General features: G+C 37.2%; 1 protein-coding gene across 2 annotated transcripts in view; it reads right to left on the reverse strand.

Annotated features, from left to right (window-relative positions):
* Nucleotides 1–23: 23 nt before the first annotated feature.
* Nucleotides 24–21,472, reverse strand: part of LOC119897863 (F-actin-uncapping protein LRRC16A-like) — an 85,181-nt gene continuing 63,732 nt past the window's right edge. The window contains exons 30-38 of one of the 2 annotated variants that reach the window (XM_038711878.1): nucleotides 20,621–20,687; nucleotides 20,189–20,415; nucleotides 19,912–20,021; nucleotides 19,499–19,744; nucleotides 19,180–19,390; nucleotides 6,637–6,673; nucleotides 6,096–6,362; nucleotides 5,652–5,801; nucleotides 24–3,887 (exon numbers count right to left, since the gene is read on the reverse strand). In XM_038711878.1, the coding sequence (XP_038567806.1) occupies nucleotides 3,709–3,887; nucleotides 5,652–5,801; nucleotides 6,096–6,362; nucleotides 6,637–6,673; nucleotides 19,180–19,390; nucleotides 19,499–19,744; nucleotides 19,912–20,021; nucleotides 20,189–20,415; nucleotides 20,621–20,687 (1,494 nt within the window). In that variant the 3' untranslated portion in view covers nucleotides 24–3,708. The remainder of the gene's footprint in view (nucleotides 3,888–5,651; nucleotides 5,802–6,095; nucleotides 6,363–6,636; nucleotides 6,674–19,179; nucleotides 19,391–19,498; nucleotides 19,745–19,911; nucleotides 20,022–20,188; nucleotides 20,416–20,620; nucleotides 20,688–21,472) is intronic. The other variant, XM_038711879.1, reaches the window with a different exon arrangement.

Here is a 21,472-nt window from a genome sequence, read left to right on the forward strand (position 1 = left end):
CAAAAAAAGAGACAGTGCAGAGATTTTGAAGACTGTAAAATTATTTTAATCAATATTAATATTCACATGAAGAAATATCCAAGACCAGCAGAATGACTTAATGAACCATGTTGATCCATGACAAAATGGAACAAATAATGTCTCAAGACTGATTATGAGCAAACATGTCATTTGTATTTAGGCTTTCTTTTCAGACATTGTTTTCATGATGAAAGTAACATTAAATAGATTACATGTAATAACAAATTAAAACATACAAATAATTAATTAATTCCTACATTTATGAACACAATGTACAAGTGAGAGAGAAAAAAAATCAAGACATCACCGGCCACTGTTTGAGTTTTTATTCCAAATAAGTTACAAACCCCTAGTATAGTAGTGTACTTAGTACCAAAACAATATACTGTAGGATTTGCTGTGTTCACATAGGCATGTGAATATATCACAGTGTGTATATTACATGTGCATATAGCACGCACACACACACGCACGCACACACACGCACGCACACACACACACCCCTACATGTATGAAAGCACATATATACATACAGTACAACTCACAGCCACATCATGCAGTCACACACAGAGTCAGGAGTCGGGTTATTTTCACTTTCTCCACTGAAACGTGGTGGATGCTCATTTTTCAGGAGGATTGAAGAGGAAATCATCAGTCATTTCACACAACCTGACAGAGACACAGACAGGTGCTTCTGAAATCCCACACAGAAAGAGTGAAAGAGGGTGTCCATTTAATTTCCTTGCGTCAGGAAAATGTCAACACCCACATGTGTTTGCTTTAAACATATTGCATTTAAGTAGTGGTATTTTTTTTCTTTTTCAGTGTCCTGTAACACCTTTTTAAAAAAAAAAGTGATGTTTGAGTTTTGGGACTGTAAATTAAAGCAGTTGTTGACATCAGAGACAGATGAACTATATACACAACATGAATAGTGTTATTTCCAAGCCATGATTAGTGACAAAGAAGTAAAATCTTATTATGATCTTACAAAAAGACATCGATAGTCACCATAGGAAAAGGTGCACCAGTAAGACCTTTGGTCCTGACTCTTGTACAGTACAGTAAAATACAGTGGTGCCCCCTTCACACTGCACAAAAAACAGGGTCTAGTTAAGATTTAAAGATAATGTTGGAGCACCCTAGATAGTTAAAACTAAAAGTAATTCCGGTTAATGTTGATGTAAAATAAGGAGTCAGATCTCACATACAGGTGATTATGGAGTATAATGCTACGCTCACGTCATAAAGGATAATGGGACAGCCATCTTACGTCATAAGACAACTCATGATGGTTCTATCATTTGTTAGGTGAACAGGGTTAAAAATACTGTGCATTGACAATATAGCACTGTATGTCAGAGCTTTCTGGGAAAAATCTAAATTTCCCAGTCTTAATTACGGCTTGGATGTTGATGGCATTTATAAGTTAAAAACCGGTAATTATGGTAACTCCAATGTTAATCTAGTACAAAGGTGCTAGTTCTGTCCCAATCTATATAGTATATGCAATAATAGTAAAACTGCATGGTTTTATATCAAAGAAAACAATCCAATGCTTAAAGTGCAAACTCTAGGTAGAGGTATAATTTGCCCCCCATATCCAAATAATATTAATTTTGAATACTAGATAATTTTAAGAATCTGTTTACCGACTCTGTAGCAGTGTGAAAAGGGCATTTCTCACTCTTAAAAAACAAAGACAAGATGAATTGGCCCGAGACCTGTGTCATTGCGTAGCATTCAGGTCCTGAAAATGCTACATACAGAATAGTCAAGAGGTCCATGTGGTCAAAATACAGTTACCCTCAGTTCACTTGCACTTCAGGCACTGCATTCTCAATTACATTTTAACAAAGGCAATACAATAGCTAACTCCTTTTAGGTTGAATTTCGAAGAAATGTCTTGTCTTGCAAAGAACGAAGTGAAAGTGAACTGAATTTGAAAGCCCTGAAGGTAAGTCTGTGAGAGACACCGAAGACAAAGAGTGTTTGAAGGCTGGAGTTCCCTTAGTGTCATGCTTTTTACACAAAGAACTGAAGAGGTTATTGCCAAAATACTGAAATAGCAGGGCAAATTACACGTAAATTTCTGTTACCTTCAAGCAGATTATCTCTGACATTCCTCTTTTTAAGTTCTTTGCTTTCATTGGACCATCAGCACACCAGGGTATATTAATAAATGTAAAATGTAAGTACGTTACCAGAAGTGAGGATCTGTTTGTCTTTAAGAACAATTCAGTGTTTATGATTGTAACAGACACTGGCACCCCAATCCGTTCAGTTTAATGCTTAATGGTCTCATTTGTTCCAAGGGGTACCAGCTAGAAATCAAGCTGTTTGGTTTACATTTTTTGACCAAATCACACTACATAAATACAAGCCTGTAATGTTTATGTCACTCTGTATTGCACTTGAAAGACAGGCACATACTCCTGTCCCCATAAACAGCGTAAAAAAAAAAAAGACTTCCGCAGTTCAAAAGGTATCGTAAGATAAAAGTTTTTTTCTCCATTGTGTCCAAACACAGAGAGCAGAGTGTTAGTTAACAGTGCTGAAGCCTTGTTGATTGGTTATCGATGAAGTTAAAGCGTACCACAGTCCTCTCAAAGCAGCACTTCATATGGTCACTCCAACTCTCTCACACAGAGACAAACTTAAGTCCATCTGGGGTGTTTGATATAGTCTATAGCTATCCTTCAGGCATTTAGTGAAGAGTCCAGTTAGTCTCCTCTGAGTGCACCACTTTGACCCACAAATTTATTATTATTTTTTAACGTTAGGTGAGCTACATCTAATGTGTATTTATGATTTATTGTGGGCTAAGATTCCCAGCTGAACCTGTGTTTTCCTGGAAAAAAAAAAAAAAATGATGAATTGCATAATGGATTCAGTCCCTTCTGACGTTCAGAGAAAAGTAACTTGCACATGCTGAAAATAGCATATAGAAAAATCTATACAAATATATTAAAGGAAAAAAATGCTATCAGGTCCTGGTCTGGTTATATGTTTTACAGTACAGTGATCCTGGTATTATTGTTACATATGTTTGGTCCCTGGGAAACAAGCTACTACAACAAATAGCAACAAGACATTGGATTTTTTAATTAAAGAAAGAGATATTAAATGTACGCTCACAGTCTCTCCTTGGTCTTTTGCACCAAAAAAGGTCTGCTGTTTCCTGAAAGCATCGTATCTCTCTTTTTTAGTGGTTTACAAACTCCCACTTAAATTCATGTTTCAATACTCATTGGCTGAATACACTGGATCACCTTTGGAGCCATTTCCTCAAATCCTGAAAAGTTTAATCTTGTCATTAGATTTTCACCTGACCGCAGAGATTGTGGACAAAAAAAAGAGGAAAAAAGTCTGTTTGTGAAAAGGAAGTTCTTAGGAGACTTTGCACAGTTTGGTTTACTAGGTGACATGTGACTGAAAAAGAGAATTACAAAATTTTGTGTTAATATCAATACTTTTATCATTGACAAACAAATTTACTTTAATTTGAAACTGTGTATTACCTGATTCTACAGCAGGTCTTCCTGCAAATCAAACATGATTTGTACTTTTCTACAACAGGTAAAACCTCTAATATGAATGAAAGCATATTGATTATCCCCTTAGTTGCTTTTCTAAAGGAAAACCTGTGAGGCTTATTGACAGGTTTTTGCTGTAAATTTTTCTCACTCATATGAAAATAAAGTCTTTGTCTGGCTCCTCCCCAGAATCTGATGACTTCTTGCCCGCTGCCTTGTCCTTATCTGGGTTTGGAGATTGGTCCTTGGTCTTACAGGTGCCATGATCCTCTGAGTTGGTACGGAGTGGGCTGGGTCGCTGAACAGAGTCTGACACAGAGCCCGCCCTCACTGAACACAAGAGAGAAAGAGAGAAAAGATGAAAATGACAGGACGCGTCGACAATGCTTAGAGCAAGGTGAAGGAAGGAGGGAGAGAAAAGGAAATGGGGTCAGGAAATTAATAGTTATTTTTAAATATGCCTGAAAGATATTTTGATAATGTAGCTGTTATTAAGTATGCTGTCACAGTTGGTTAATTTTCAAGTACCAGCCTTACAACCAGTTGGAATACATAAGCTAAAACTGGAAGTGATCTAAAGTATGTCAAGTCCCCTTGATCTTTGGGTTTTTAGAAAACAATCCCAGAATAAGGATTCCAAGGCTAGCTCCACAAGGCTGATTAATTCTGCAATCTAGACAAGACACATGCAGGGAGCATGCAGGAGTGTTTGTACACATATACAGTTGAGCCTGCTGACAAAAAATGGCTCTGAAAAGGCTCAGCGAATGTGCAAAGGACAGTGTGATTCAAACTATAGCAGAAAAACAAATTTTATGTAGAAACAACGGACACAATTCTTTAAATAATATCAAGCCGGGCTTTAAATCTAGGCCTTATGCTTAACACTGTTTGTGTACCGTCCCTGATCCCCTCTTTGTGGTTTTAGTATATTCCAGGAGTTTACTTTTCATCTACACTACAAATGATATCCAGTCAGGATATTCTAAAACCAGTGCAGACCTTCAAGTGCAGAAAGTTGAGAATTTTGTTATCCCTGTGATGGACTGGTGGTCTGTTCAGAATGTATTTCCTACTCTCTGCCCAATGCATGATGGGAAAGACAGGCTACTTAAAAGTGTCAACATGCATGTAACATTCTCCTGTGTATAGTGTCACCTAATGGCTCCTGTTTTACTCTGAAAGAAGGTTACATTGATTTGCACCCTGGCACATGTTGTGTGGATTTGTACAGTGCTTTCAGACAAGAACTTAAAGGCATTAATGTCTTCATGTTTAGTGTTAAAGCATCATTACATCTCAAATTATGAGTAAGAATAGTCTTCTAAGTAAAAAAAGGTGATGTTGTCCAAGTATCCCTCTAATGGCCTCTATTGGCTGCACCAAGTAGACAGAAACTGCCCCTCTAGCTTTGAGCTTTGCTGTGTATACTAAAAAAAATCAACACATATTTTATTAAACTTCTACTGAGGAGCAATAAAAATAACCAACAAACCAATTAGTCAACGGCTTCAACATAAATCCTCATTTGACTGAGAGCAAAAACTACCCTTCTGATCATGAATCTGACATGCATACCGCTGACAGGCACCAGAGGGTGTCGTTGATGAGATACAGCAAAACAAAAAAAAAAAAAAAGGGAAGTGAAGAAGAGTAGAGAGAATAAAGGAAGAACAAAGGAGTCCACATGTGACAAGAAAAACAATACATCCCGAGAGAAGGAAGCAAAGACACACACAAGGCCGCCGAGCTGCCTGGATGTATGTTACATAATGAGTGAGAGTTGTGACCCGAATCTATCAGTCTGTAATATTGTTCATGTAGACAGACAACAGTCTGCCTCCACAGGAACAATTCAAATATATAAAACTATGGGGGAAGCCTATTAGATCTTTACAGTGAAATCAAACATCTACCAGTCTGTAAGGGAACTCTACTCTGGTCAAAGGACAGGTTTAGGGGGATATGATAGAAAAAGGCAACTGCTAATGTGTTGGTAAGACGTTTCATTGCAGATGAAAATCTATTTATGTATGAGCCTTAACACCATGGCATGAATGGGCTAAGTAGAGATAGTAAGATTTTGTAACCCACCATCCTGAGTTGTTTTGTTGGCAGAGCTTCCTGACAGCAGACCGGTCTGGCCCTCTTTGTCTTTCTCCGACAGCCTCCTCTTCAGTGTGGGAGGAAGAGCTGTGACCTTAGGAGACAAGCCGCCACTGCTGGGGGAATCTGAGCTCTCATCTGTCAGTAAAATGGTCCGAAAACAAATATTATCAACTTAAAACAAATAGTGTCTCATGTGTCATACCATCTCACACTAGGACAAAATACATTACATAGGTAGAGTTTTAAGTTGTCTATATTCATATGTCTATCAGCAAAAGTTGCAAATATACCTCACAAGCACATTGCAACCATGATATTTCTTACTGTATAATCTAAAATCATACTGCAACAAAACAAAATATCCAACAAAGACAGAATCGCTTCAACATCCCTTCAGTGTGGCAATCAGATCCAGTGCTCCAACTGTACCTATGCTCCTACTGCTACTCGGGGTCCTTGGCTTCTGAGGGATGGTGGGTCGGGCAGCCAGGGCAGGCTTCACTCCCTGTGGCACAGGTGGTTTGCTTACAGGTCCCAAAAGGGAACTCGAGGAGGACGTAGCCCTAAGACGAGGGACCGGTTCAGGCTTGGTCTCGGTGCGAGGGGTCTTTTCTGGAGAACCAGTCGGAGGTTCTGGTTTATTCACTGAGCCAGTGGGACACCTGCTTTCTGAAATGGTGGGCTGGGACTTGACTGCTGACATGTTGAAAAATTAAATAAATCAAAACAATAATTTTTATGTACTGTATGGTTATGAACCCAGATGACAAAACAAGAACAGCCAAAGTAGCAATTCATAACCAATCTTGTCTCCCTGCATTTTTCGGCTGTGGAACAGTAGCTGCCTCAGAAAGAACCTTGAAAATAATCTAAACACATAGACCAGCAGCATGAATTGTTAACAGTTAGCTTTAAAGTGCTGCTCCCTCTAATTTGTTCCATGTTTTTCTCAACAGATAAAACAGCTCACCTGTTGCATTGCTGTCAGGCCTGTCGGGGCTGGAAGACTGGAGGATACACAGGGACAAAATATTGGATCACCACACGTGAATGCAGAGCATTTTTTTATTTATTTTAAAGATTTTTTTCTTCTTCAGATTTATGACATGAAACCTGGTATGTACAAATCATCTGCAGTCTGTCCTCCTGTTGGTTAAATGGATTATTTGTGGGTCTTCAGATGGCCATAGAGGCCAATCTTGGATCCACAGGGTCTATTGCAGTGAGGGCAGGTGTGTGTCATAGATGTCGTATGTTTAAGTCTGGTATATTTTAGACAATGCAGTCAATTTTATATACAGTATATTTTTAGTTTCAAGCTTTTATTGTAACAGTGGTAAGTGCAGTGCTGTAATATTGAATGTACATGTCACGCTGTCAACCACCATTTTAACAGCAGGGGGCGCCTTTGTGTTAGAAAATGCTATAGATACAGCTCACACACTGAGCATCTTCTAAATAGCTCTCTATTTTACACACACACACACACACACACACACACACACACACACACACACACACACACACACACACACACACATACACGCGTACCTATCCAACAGTGCACCGTCGGAGTAAACTGCCAAGTGTGGACCTGTGTTTCCAGTCCTTTTGAAGTAAAATAAATATAATACAAAATTTACTTTTACTGTCTTTTAACATAATATTACTGCAAATTTGCTTTTTTTGGCTTTTTAAAGAAATTGCCAAGAGGGGACTTAGATCCTTAAACGATAGCTACCTATCCAAGAGGGGACCTCCATTGTTATGCAGTGGAACTGTCTGTGCTCATTCTCACCTAATGACTGTTTTTACCTTCAAAGACTTTCTTTGTTTCTTTCAAAAATGGATAATTTAACTTTAATGTGAGCAATGTGTAAACATTTCACGTGATCCAAACTTTAATCACTTTAACTGAAAATAAATAAACTTTAAACTTTAATTCAGAAGTAACTTTGCTGCATGCATTGATATCAAGCACTACAGTATTACCAACAAAAATTACTTGATCTAGGTTTCAAATACCGTTTAAATAATAATAAAATATCTTATTACACTAGTGCACTTATTTTAATTTTCTCTTAGGGGAATTCATATTCTTCTGTGTGGGATGGTCATTTTTATGACCTGTGATGTATGCATTTTAAAGAGTTACTTTGTATTTGCTCTTAATAACTGAATCTTAGACTGGTTTTGAATCAAAAACAATAATACTTATGAGAAAATATAATCTCAACTAAGCAGTCTGTTGACACATGATTTGATAATATGCTTTTGAAACAAAACTTAAAGGCTCAGCAATAGTAGATTTCCTAACTAGTATTAAGCTTCAGACTGTAAGATAAAAGGCTACCCAAATAAAATGATGTCCTGATGGGTTTTCATCAGGAATGCATGGTATTTTCATGTTTGCATTAGGCCTACAGAAAAAAGGTCCACACTTGTATGGCATTTAATGACATGAGTCCACTGTTGGTTGATAAAACGACACATGTCCCCTCTTAGATAGTATGGAGCAACAGTCACACTCCAACATCCAGCATCAATAATTATTCCGCATGATTTGTTATGTTTTTGTAATGAAATATAAAGTCTCAGCTTTAATGGATGGCTTAAACATTTTCACTCTTGACACTGTATTATAATGAAGGGCTGCCCACAAGTTTGGGGAGTCATAAGTAAAACTTTACCAACTTAAACCTTCAAGAGCCTGAAGTTTGATCCTCCACCTGAGAAGCTGCTGTCCTTTGCTAAGAAATGTGTAACCCACATTACCCATGAGAAAAAGACTATTACCGATGACATGACATCCAGAGGCAAAGTCGATCCCTTGTTGAAGTGTGGAATGAAAATGCTGGTTTAGTTACAGACTTGCAAGCTTAGATGTACCTGTGTACTTTATGGACAAGCCCTAATATAAAGGGCTACCCAAATTAATTCATGAAGCATTAATGTCCTGATGAGTTTTCATCAGGAATGCATAATATTTACTGGTCCGCATTGCCTACAGAAAAAAAGGTCCACACTTGTATGGCATTAAATGACAGGAATCCACTGTTGGTTGCTACATAACGACACATGTCCCCTCTTAGATAGTATGGAGCAACAGTCACACTCCAACATCATTAAATATTCCTCAAGCATGATTTGTTATTATTGTTTTGTAATGAAATATGATGTCTCAGCTTTAGTTGATGGCTTAACCATTTTCAATCTTGACACTGCATCAAAATGAAGGGCTGCCCACAAGTCAGGAGAGTCATAAGTACTTTAAGATAAATAAATAAAAAGTAGGAACAACATGGTCAGCAGCAAGATACTTTGTATTAATTTTTTATTAATTGCTAAAAACATATTTATTAAGTTTTACTAGACCTTTGAAATGGTTTAGCCCCCAAATCTTCCAAATATGATATTGACCAATTAGGACATGATTTTAATCAATTTTACAATGTACTTGTTTCTTTAATCTATATTTATAGGTGTGCATTTTGTTTGTTGATTTGCATTACAGAAATGTCCACTGTTGGCTGGTATATAATGACACAAGTTCCCTCTTAGATAGCATGAATCGACACTCACACTGCAACATGGATGTATGATTCTTAAAAGAAAATTATAATGTAACCTAAATAGAATCTTTAGTTATACTTGTAAATAAGGTCTATTGTTATGTAACAAGTAATAGTTTCCAAATAACTCTCAATTAAGTCTTTTCCAACTCATAATATGTTCTTCATTCAAAAGTATTGCTCATAACTAGTTCACTGGTATTTGACGCTTTTTGACCCACACACATTCCCTATTCTGAACTTGCCTCCTTTCTCCAAACAAAACATTAAAGCACAAAACTTTACCAACTTAAAAATTCAAGAGCCTGAAGTTTGATCCTCCACCTGAGAAGCTGCTGTCCTTTGCTAAGAAATGTGTAACCCACATTACCCATGACAAAAAGACTATTACCGATGACACATTAAATAACAGGAATCCACTGTTGCTACATAGGGCACATGTCCCCTCTTAGATCCTATGGAGCAACAGTCACACTCCAACATCATTAAATATTCCTCAAGCATGATAAATAAATTTCAATTAGGAAGTAAATGTTCAGCAGGAAGATTCTTAATGTTCTTTTTTTATTTGCTAAAAACAGATTTATTATGAACTTTCACCAGCCCTTTGAAAGGATTTAGCCCCCCAATTTTCCCAGTATATTGACCAATTATGACAATCACAGGATTTCAATCAATTTTACAATGTACATGTATCTTTAATCTGTATGTAACGGAATGCATTTTGTTTGTTGTTTTGCATTACAAAAATGTCCACTGTTGGCTGGTACATAATGACACAAGTTCCCTCTTAGATAGCATGGATTGACACTCACACTCCAGCATGAATAAATAAAAAAGAAATTGATAATTTCTAAGAGAAACTTATAATTTAAACTAAATATAATCTGTGGTTACTTGGGGTTTGAAGAGACACTAAGTTTACAAGACTAGGCGAGACACAATATTGGGTGCAAGTGTGAAATGTTAAGTAGTTCAAGTTCAAAGGCCTAACGATCATCATTGGTCGCAAGAAACCCTCCCCCACACTGCAGACAATCAGACACAGATTCTCACTGCAGACAATCAGACACACGTTCACACCCCTCACCTGCTCCAGGTCACCTCTCAGAGACAGCACTCACACTTTCTCCAGGATTTTGTATTTAGCTTAACTCTGCATTGGATGCTAATTCATAACAGTTTCCTACAACCACAAAAAGAAAACGGTAGAAATATATGTAGACATATGTTTAGTAAAAGTGCCCAAACACCCAATTCTAATAAAAATCTGATGATGGTACAGCCAAAGAGAGAAAATAAATACAGGAGAGAGGAGATGCATGCTAATAAGCCACAGGTTTGATTAGAACTGGGCCACTGCAGTAAGAACTCATTTGTGTATGGTGCACATGCTCCTGAAGACACACGCTCATAAACTGAAAGTTTCTTGCTCTCTTCTCTCTTAACTTTGACCCTCAATTTACTGTATACTGCACTATAATGGCCACTCTACATTTTGGGTTTCAACAATACGCTTAAAAGAAATGTATGCCAGTTTGTATAGCATATTTACAATATTGGTAAGCCTGAGAGAAGTTCTCACCACTGTTAAATTATAGTATCCCTGACACAAGTGGCATGTAACACAAAATAAATTAAACACTCAATAAACACAATTAAGGCAAATAAAACAGAAGCCTTTTAACTACATAGCCTAAATACCTATGGTAGAAGCACAAAAAGCAAGGACAAATGACCAAATAATAAAAATCTGAGCAAGACAATAAGGCATTATGTTGGTTCTGAGACAGGCTGTAGGTAACTCCACCACTACACTTAATATACGTAGAAGTTTAAATTCATCAGAAGAGAGTGACCTAGAATTTCAATGACTATGAATGCCTGGTTGACATTCATTGTAAGCCTTACATATTAAATGATTCCCACTGCTTGTAAACCTTTTCAGTGACTTTAAGCATTGTTGATCATGTGTCAGACCAATCAGAGAGACCATCAGTCTTCTTTCTTTTGAGATAGATTTCCATCCAAATACACTATATGGGCAAAGGTGCTACCCCTGTCCTAATAAATTTGGTAGGGGCTGTGTTTTCATGGGTTGTTAAGGGAAATCTTGCCTATGGATTTAGAATGGGATGTCATAAAAGTAATGTGTAGGTGTTGCTGTATTTTTGTCCATACTAGTGTAATAAATTAACTCCATATTATACACAATCGCTTTAAAATTCATTTGGTGATATTTTAAAAGTTATTCAACCCCATTATTTGGGGGTGTACTAAATCGCACATATGTATGGTTATTATACTAATTCTTAGTAGATGTTTTCTGGTGTAAAACACCTTATTTAGCTACTTTTTGTGAGTAGCTTGTAACATAGGGTACAATTTTCAACAAAAGTGGAGTATTGTACATCCGCTCTTTACAGTTTCAAAATATCTCCCACAAGACTCCAGAGAAGTTGCATTACAAAGGCCAAGTCACTGGTTTGCGATCTTGACGCCCTAACGACCATCGTCAGCAACAAGAAACCATCCCCCACGCTGCACACAATGGAGAACAATGACTGAAACTTCACAACCCTCACCCAAGATGACTTCTCAGAGACAGCTCTCAACATTTCAACCTTAAAACATTTGTGAATCACATAGGCTCTAGTCACTTAAATGTAGAGGATTCTTTTAAATCTACATCATTAACTGAAGACATGTGTAACTCTTTCTAAAAAATCCACAACAATACCTTCAAGCAGTATGTCTGACATGTCTACCACAGTAAACAAAAGTAAATCAAACCTATATCTAATTGCCAGAGAACATTTGCATTACTATGCCAGCAGTAGTTAGCATTTGATGTCTTATCCTAAGAACCAATCACTGTCCAGATAGCTAGTCAGGATTGTGTATATATATTCTGGGCTCCTCAGAGAAGGTGCATGGCAGTCTTTGGTGTCTTGTGGAAGTGTTGACAAGTATGCAGTTTTTTGAAGGAGAAAACCAACTTTAAAATTTCTTTACTATTCTTACTAATCGTTTACCAGTCATCCATTTATCTATCTGTCTATCTTAACGGTATGTAGACATATTTCACCTGTGTTGTTCTTTTGAAAAACTTTTTCATCTTTCCATCCTGAAGACCAAAGCGAGAGGTAAGTTGAACATTTTTACCAATACCCCTTGTATGTTTTCATCAAGGCTGTTTGTAACTAAACTATCAAATTTAAATATAAACATGTACATATATATATATATATATATAGTATTGTATGATAGTATATTCTGACTGTATCAGATTGTACAGATAGTTTGTTATTGTATATTGATTGCTTAGTGTGTAAATATTTTTACACCTATGTAGAATGTTACCTGTATATTGTATATAGGGTGTATATAGTATGAATATTATTTATACTAATACATAGAATTTTAACTGATTCTACTTTTATTGTATTTTATTCCTTACATTCCTATATACATATATGTACACAGAAAAAGTACTGATAGCTTATATTGTTTTACAAAGTCACCCAAGTTATCATATTGTAAAACATTTCACTGGAAAATGAGAACCAGAAGGGTTTTTCCTAAAAAGGAAGCCTTGCAACTTCACTGCATCTGAGAAAGAAAAAGCCAAATTTCAGAAAGGATTCATCTACAAGGAGAAAGGTATTAGATCAGAACATAAGATTCTCTATTCAATACTGTATTTAACTACAACTTTCTTGGTTGCTAATGAATTATAAGGAAATGGAGCATTGTTAAGTGTGTGCATAGTATTATACACTATATAGTTATATGTTGCCATGTAAGGAGCAACCTGAAAATGGTTTAAAGGCATAGCTTGATTTTGTGTTCAGATATGAGAACAATATTGATCTTGTCATTCAACTCTCAGCAAGTCAGTCAAGCTAAGCAGGCAACAATTAAAATAAGAAATACCCACTGCCATCATACATAGTGTACAATTTTGATGTGTATTATATAAATGTAGATACAAATCCAAACCCTTAGGGTGACATTGCATAAGATCCTCATCGAGTGTTAGAACTGCTGAGATAGTGTTGGTCGTTCATGGAATTTGATGACAGACAGACTGACAGATAATTCATTTAATCAGTATAAAAATCACCACCAAAAACACTGAGCCAGGAGAATTCTTGCAGGAATATATTTGAAGACACATCACTGACTCCAAAGAAGGGGCCCGGTTCTGAGAGTGCTCCTTGTTATGGTACTAAAGAAGTCCTCAACGATTACACAGTGGCATTAAAGTACTATAAAACAAATGTCTGGGTTTGATAACAAACCGATTCTCTATTCCCTCAACAGCCCAGGACCTCCACATCCAGCATCTTCACCACCAAGATTGTCTGAGACCAGCCAGCCGGACAGCTGCTGCAAGAATCGTTTAGCATCCTCAAATAATTTCTGCACAAACTGTCAGGAACCATCTCAGGGAATCTGCATGCTCGTCATCCTCTTTGGGGTCTCGACCTGACTGCAGTTTGCCATCATAACCGACTTGAGTGGGCAAATGCTCACATACGATGGCGTCTGGCACTTTGGAGAGGTGTTCTCTTCATGGATGAATCCCAGTTTTCACTGTGCAGAGCAGATGACGTGTGTATGGCTTCGTGTGGGTGAGCGGTTTGTTGATGTCCTAGTTGTGGATTGAGTGGCCCATGGTGGCGGTGGGGTTATGGTATGGGCAGGCGTGTTTCATGGACAACAAACACAGGTGCATTTTATTGATGGCATTTTGAATGCATAGAGATACCATGACGAGATCCAGAGGCCCATTGTTGTGCCATTCACCCACAACCATCACCTCATGTTAGCATGATAATGCACGGCCCTATGTTGCAAGGATTACAATTCCTGGAAGCTGAAAACATCCCATTTCTTGCATGGCCAGCATACTCACCAGAGGAATTGGGGCAAAAACAAAAGTGTTGCGTTTATAATTTTGTTCAGTGTAAGAACACAGAAGAGGGTGGGCACATGAGGAACTTTCAGTTTAGGAGTTTGTGTGTGTCTTAGCTTAAAAGCACATTCAATAAAGTTTGCTTCAACATAGTTCTGTATATTTTGTACTGTTTTCTATTTGTGGTTGAACAACTTGTGTTATGAATAGCCATCCAACGTTGTGATGGTTCTGAGATGATCTATAGGTAACTCATCACTATTTCAATGGCTATTAAAATCACTAACACACATTTAAACTGTACATGCTAAAGAAAGAAGTTGAAAATATGAGATGTAAAAATCTATAAAGACAAATACCTGCCAAATATCAGTGTGAACTTAATGCAGCACTGGTTGTGTGTTCTCCAGTTGATGCAAACTCTAAGTTCCATTGTTACGATGCTGCACCATTTGACAGCCCTCAAATATGCTTCTCTATTCGCCAACAAATGTTTAACCCCACATTTCAAAAAGCTACAATGAGAACATTGCTGGTGACACTTTTCTAAAAAACAAAAACAACACTACAGCTTATATATTTGGTTTAGATAATAATTTTCGAATTGTCCATTTTGCTTATTTCATATTATTTGTAAAGTGTGTCTGAATGTCTCTGTGGACCTTTCTCTAAGGCTAAGAACAAATGTACTGCCGAAGCATTTTAGAAAGATTTTCAATTTTTCAGAGACAGGCTTCATTTAGCCCCTTAATTACCACATCATAAAACCTAAACACGCACATATGAACTTGTTCATTTGTAGCTAAACTAACCTTTTCAACATTTCACACTTTAGTTTCGACATGATGTGATTTCAACTGTACAAAAGTAGCTCATCTCGGCCAACCTACTGACTACCAGTTATGCACAGCGTTCTAACTTTGACAGCTGTATTCAAAACTAACATAGCTATCCTTATTAGCTAGGCTCCTTACATGCTTGCTGATAACTTTTTTGAAGGTGGGTCTCCGACATTGACAACATTGTGTTGGATAGATTTGTGCAGCGGTGTTTAGGAAACTAACTATTCAATTGACAGACAGGTCTGTTGTCAATGTGTTTGCGAGCAACAACTTCCTAAATATAGATTTAGGACACATACAAACACTGGTCATGTATCATGATAATTAACAGCATTAAATCCATTGATTAAAAATGAAGAGATCTTGCAGCTGACCTTTGTATTCATTTTGTTTTTACTTTCACTTTTTGTGCTTTTAAAATACTCATTCTGCTGTCTACTGGGTAGTCTATCATTTTAGTAGTCTGAAGCTTGAAACAATTTAGGAATTTCACTAAAACTCAACCTTTGTATTTTGTTGAAAATAACTTCAATAAAAACTCAGGCTTTATATTTTCTTACAATAACAGATTATACCAAATAAAGACACTCTGTAGTTAGTTTCTTCTCATAAGTATGATTAAATTTGCTTATTTATTTTTTTCTCACAAGTTGGAGTGTGATTATCGCTCCATGCTATCTAAGAGGGAACTTGTGTCATCATGTACAAGAGAACAGTGGACTCCTGTCGTTCCACACAGTACAAGTGTGGTCCTTTTTCCGTAATTCAAATCAATAAATAAAATGCATTTCTGTAAGTGTAGACTAAGCACATAGATATGATGACAAAATGTATTGACATTCAGTGGTTGTGAAAACTGGTCAGTTTAGTGTTTTAGGACTGAACAAGTTTAAAGCTGTAGTCAAAGTCTATGTGAAATACTTTTTAACAATTAATTAAAACTGAATAGAAAGTATCTTACCTCTAATCATTTAATTTATAATTCAACTCTGGTTGTTTTTCTATTTTTGTTCCTTTTTTTGGAATCTAAAATCCATTTTACTCTCCAGGCCTTCAGTGTAGCCCTTTATTTTAATACATGTTGATCTTAAAACACAAGACATCCACTAAAACTCAGCCTTTATATTTTGTTTCAAAAGAATGTATAGAAAATAAAGAGACTATTTAGTTAGTTTATTTTGTCTCAAAAGTATGACTAAATTTGCTTATTTATTATTTTCACACAAGTTGGAGTGTGATTATCGCTCCATGCTATCTAAGAGGGAACTTGTGTCATCATCTACAAGCGAACAGTGGACTCCTGTCGTTCCACACAGTACAAGTGTGGTCCCTTTTTCTGTAATTCAAATCAATAAATGAAATGCATATCTTTAAGTGTAGACTAAGCACACAAATATAATGAAATTTTTTTTATTGATGTCCAGTGCTTATGAAAGCTGGCCAGGTTAGTATTTTGGGACAGAACAAGTTTAAAGCTCTAGATGTCAAATGTCAAATATTTTTTTATTAATTAATACTTTTTTTTATAATTAATTAAAACCGTAAAGAAAGTATCTTTATACTGACCATTTTATTTCTAATTCTACCCTGGTTGTTTTTCTATTTTTGTTCCGGTTTTTAGAATCTACAATTCATTTTACTCTCCTGGCCTTCAGTGTAGCCCTTTATTTTAATACATGTTGATCTTAAAACACAAGACATCCACTAAAACTCAGCCTTTATATTTTGTTTCAAAAGAATGTATAGAAAATAAAGAGACTATTTAGTTAGTTTATTTTGTCTCAAAAGTATGATTAAATTTGCTTATTTATTATTTTCACACAAGTTGGAGTGTGATTATCGCTCCATGCTATCTAAGAGGGAACTTGTGTCATCATCTACAAGCGAACAGTGGACTCCTGTCGTTCCACACAGTACAAGTGTGGTCCCTTTTTCTGTAATTCAAATCAATAAATGAAATGCATATCTTTAAGTGTAGACTAAGCACACAAATATAATGGGGGGAAAAAAAGTATTGATGTCCAGTGCTTGTGAAATCTGGTCAGGTTAGTATTTTGCGACTGAACAAGTTAAAATCTCTAGATAACAAATGTCAAATAATTTTTTATTAATTCATTCATTTTTTATAATGAATTAAAACCATAAAAGTATCTTTATACTGACCATTTTATTTATAATTCTACCCTGGCTGTTTTTCTATTTTTGTTCCCTTATTTAGAATCTAAAATTCTCCAGGCCTTCAGTGTAGCCCTGTATTTTAATACAATGTTGATCTTAAAACACAAGACATCCACTAAAACTCAGCCTGTATATTTTGTTAGAAAAAATTAAGAAATTGTGTTTCAAGTGACAGCTTTCTTTACTGAGTAGCTTGTATAATAGCCCCTCTACAGTCTGATAGACTCCCTGGGGCTGCAAGCCATTCACTCTATAGGGGAGTGTTAAGAACGACGTGTGTGAATGAGTCGTTAAAATCTTTGCTTGATCCACTAGAGGCACTGCTGAGTATGGACTTAAACACTCACACACCTGCAGGTCCCCTCTTGACAATAGTTTAAAAAATTTACCAGATGGTTTTAGACATGATTTTAGCATGATTTAAAGCATGTCCAACAGGGGACCTAAAAAATGTCCCCTGTTCACTTTTTAGTCCCCTCTTAGTGGGTGTGTAACGACGTCGAGGTCCACTGTTAGATAGGTTGGTAAGTGCACACACACACACACACACACACACACACACACACACACACCTGGAACCCAGCCAGAACAAGCAGATGGCAGGGGAGGTTTTAGTGCTACTGATACAAGGTCAGAAAAAATCCTAATGCTGCATACACCATAAAGCACTTACTCACATCTAGTGAACACACACTTTCAGGGGCCAACACCAACTCCACAGATTAACAAATTACAAAGAAATGGGGATATTTGTTATTTCCCCTTCAATCACACTTCTTCAGGAAATGAGCACGTAAATGTAGCAAAGCTAGCACAGGAGGTGTAGAAACTGAGGATATAACAGGGATTTAACATTTATGTACTGTTGTGAGTCATGACAGAATTTGCATATCAGCTTTCTTTTTTGTCTTCATTCTGTCCATTTGCTTGCATCTCTTCCACTCTACCCCCCACCCCCCCACCCCCGCCCCCTTCTTCTTGTCGTCTGGCAGAAAATCAGGGTTGTTTGTGTTTTCGTGTCAACATGTTGACAGGCGCAATGACTTGCCTGAAGATAAACACAAGTCTCAGCATCTGTGTGTGTGTAGACGCTACTTTTTTTGTGCACTCTCTCAGCTGGAATCCAGTGGGTGAGTGTTGAACAAAACAGCTGTGACAAGTGTAAAGTGAACACCTAAAGGGCTGTGTCCATGTACAAAAAGTGTCCTTACTAAACCAAGCATCTCCCCATAAAACCATAAACCTTATTTTTGTATTTTCTTTTAGATTCTCTTTATTATTATTATTATTATTATAAACAATACATGGATTAAATGCAGCTTCAATAAGGAGTTGGATAATTGGATCTTCCGTTTTATGAACAGATGGATGTCTTCAGTGCAAAGGTAATCACTAAACTTTTGAATCTCTTGCAAGGAATGCAATCCCTGTGTGTGAAATTTGATCATATTATAGTTTCTTTTTTAGTGTACTTTATTACTTAAACTCTCTTTCTGTTGGTCTTCTTTTTCTTCCATGTTTACTGTATTTGTTTTTGCAATAGTTTTCTGAAAAGAACCTCAACTCGAACTTGCTTGTTGTGGAGCTTCATCAGCATGTCTTCATCAGCAGATTGAGTTTGATGTACATGTTGAACCATGAGTCTGAGTAACTCTAGCACCTCATCATGTTGACGTAAACGTAAAGGACCATGTCATATGGTGAAAAGCTCTAAAATAAGGGAGTATTTTGACCTTGAGTTACGTTTTTTTTCTGTCAACTGCTGTTTGCAATGTTAAGAATGAACTGTCAAGCCTATTTTGTAACTGTCTGGAGAAGACTGAAGACTACAAATGTTGCTAGTGCAGGATATTAGTATTTAATGTGGGGAGTCAGCATGATCATCTTGTCCTTTGAGGTTCAAATCAGGCACAAGACCTTTGCCACAAGTTGAAGTCTCCCATCTGTCCTTACTTTCCCTTCTTTCTTGTAACCCCCAGTGCTTACACACATTGCCTCACCTTGTGTGCTCTCCTCTCCTGCTTGGCCTTCATCTCTGCCAGGAGGCCGCTGCCCATTATCTGCAACCCTGGGTACCGCCTGCCTCCCTGAGGACTGCCCCTGCCGTCCGAACCCTCCCATGGCTCGTCTATCGAGTCCGGCGTTCTCAGCTCCTCTGAGCGGTCTGAGCTGCTGCTGTAATCTGCGGGCTGTGAGCGGCTGGAGGCATCTCTGCAGTAAAGACAGGACTTATTAGTGAATTGGGGGTTGACTGGTACTCTGATACTGACTTAGAGGGTAATCTATTGTTCTATAACAGAAATAATTCAGTTTCTCTACCTGGACTTTGGTTCAGGTGCTGGGCTCTTCACTGCAACCTTTGGCGAGGAGGGCTCCTCAGGGATGGAAGCTGGCGTCGAGGATGTACCTGACGCAGGAGAGTTCCCCTGGTTTTTCTCAGACTTATCTGATTTGTCCAATTTATCAGATTTATCTAACTTGGAGGAACGTTTGATGAGGTTGAGGAATCCTCCTTTACTCTTCTTCTTCTCTCCATCCTGAGATTCTGAACTCTTCAGGGAACGTCTGGGAGGAGACAGAACAAAAGAACAAAATGACAGAAGGACAACAGACTTAACATATTTAATATATAGGAGGTGAGTACAATAAATATTACAACAAGTACACTCTAATACATCTCTACTGGAAAAGAATGTAAATGCAGAAAATTATACATAAACCATAATGCTTACTTGGAATCCATCTTGGTGACTTTCGTAGAGAAGAACTCATCCACACCCTCATCCACCCTTCCCATGAGGCCATTCTGCTCACCATCCTGAGATGGTGCACTATTGATTTGCTGAAAGAGGAAGTTGAAGAATCTTATACCATGTCTAGACCATCTGACAAACAGTAGTAGTACTGTTTCTGTGCATATGAGTATTTTAATTAAAATTTGATCCTGCATCTTTTAGGGCTACTAATGTCTGAGCATGAAAAATCCTCTGCCCGTAAAGCTTTACTCACAGGTACTTTGCTGGAATGTGTTTTCTTGTTCCGGCGGGGTCGTTGTTTGGTGAAGTGCTGCAGCTTTTTTTCCTCCTCAGACGGTAACTCTACCATCACCCCTGATGGACGTTGCTCCACTTTTGGCAGCACCTGAGATGGAGTGGGAGGAGTTCGAGATGAAGTTGAAGTGTCCTCCACATGGATAGGGACGTCCTCCAGGGCCTTGTCCAGGTCAAACTCCATCTCTGTAAGTTGGACGGTTATTAGGGGGTTTGAAATTAGATACATACATCGAATGTTCAAGTGTTCTCTCACCTGCCATCAGATCTAAGCAGCATCAGTATTGAGGAATTATTTTATTTTATAATTATATAGTACAAAGCAGACATATAATGTACTATTTTACAGAACTGAACTAAAAAAAGAAAGAAAAAAAACAAAAGTTCTTACCAAAGGCACGGGATACTGGCCGAAGCATTCTGCTGTGGATGCTCTTCCTCTTGGATTTAGGAGTCATCTGAAAGAGGAATAGATCAAATCAAATAACATATATGTGGTAACATCATATCATAACTGTCATTTCAAATCATGTACGGCTGATTGAGCTTGAAGTTTGATAAGCCATGTTTGTTCTTCAAAAAGAAAACACCCAGGGAGAATAAATGAACAAAAATCATATGATTTATCAGCAACAAGCTAACTCCGTGGCTGTTGGATCCTGGGTTCCTATTATTATTATTATTATGTCCACAGTATGCTTGTAACCACACTACATTTCAAAGTCTGCGAGATTGCAATTAATCAAAATCAGTCTAAATATAATTAGATTATATAATTAACAAACTGTAAAGGTAATTATCTCAACTTATTTTTCTGTAAGAATGTAGAATTTCTGTAAGCTAGAACACAGGCACCTTGATACATCTTGATATACAGGAAGTTAAATAAGGTTAACAAGGCACACTGGTTAATTCAATTAATACATATTTTCTTCATTATGCATCCTAAAATATAAATTGAGAGAATTAGGACAGCTGGGTTATGAAGGAACATACAACTAATTATATGTCTCCTTCATACATTCTCCATACATTTGTAGATAGTAAACACAGTATCACCCACACGTTGCATCTTATATTGTACTGTGATCCACATTTACAAGGCGGTGATGACTGACATTGAGTGGAGAGGAGCAGTGCAATGTGGCTGGATGCATTAAAAAAACATGAATATACATTTTCAATTGCCATCATTCAACAATGTGAAATATAATTCGGAGAGTGAGTGAGGAAGTGATAGATA

Source organism: Micropterus salmoides, unplaced genomic scaffold (genome assembly GCF_014851395.1).
Source record: "Micropterus salmoides isolate LMB-PRFRI ecotype aquatic unplaced genomic scaffold, ASM1485139v1 Ms_hic_scaffold_11, whole genome shotgun sequence".
NCBI lineage: Eukaryota > Metazoa > Chordata > Actinopteri > Centrarchiformes > Centrarchidae > Micropterus > Micropterus salmoides.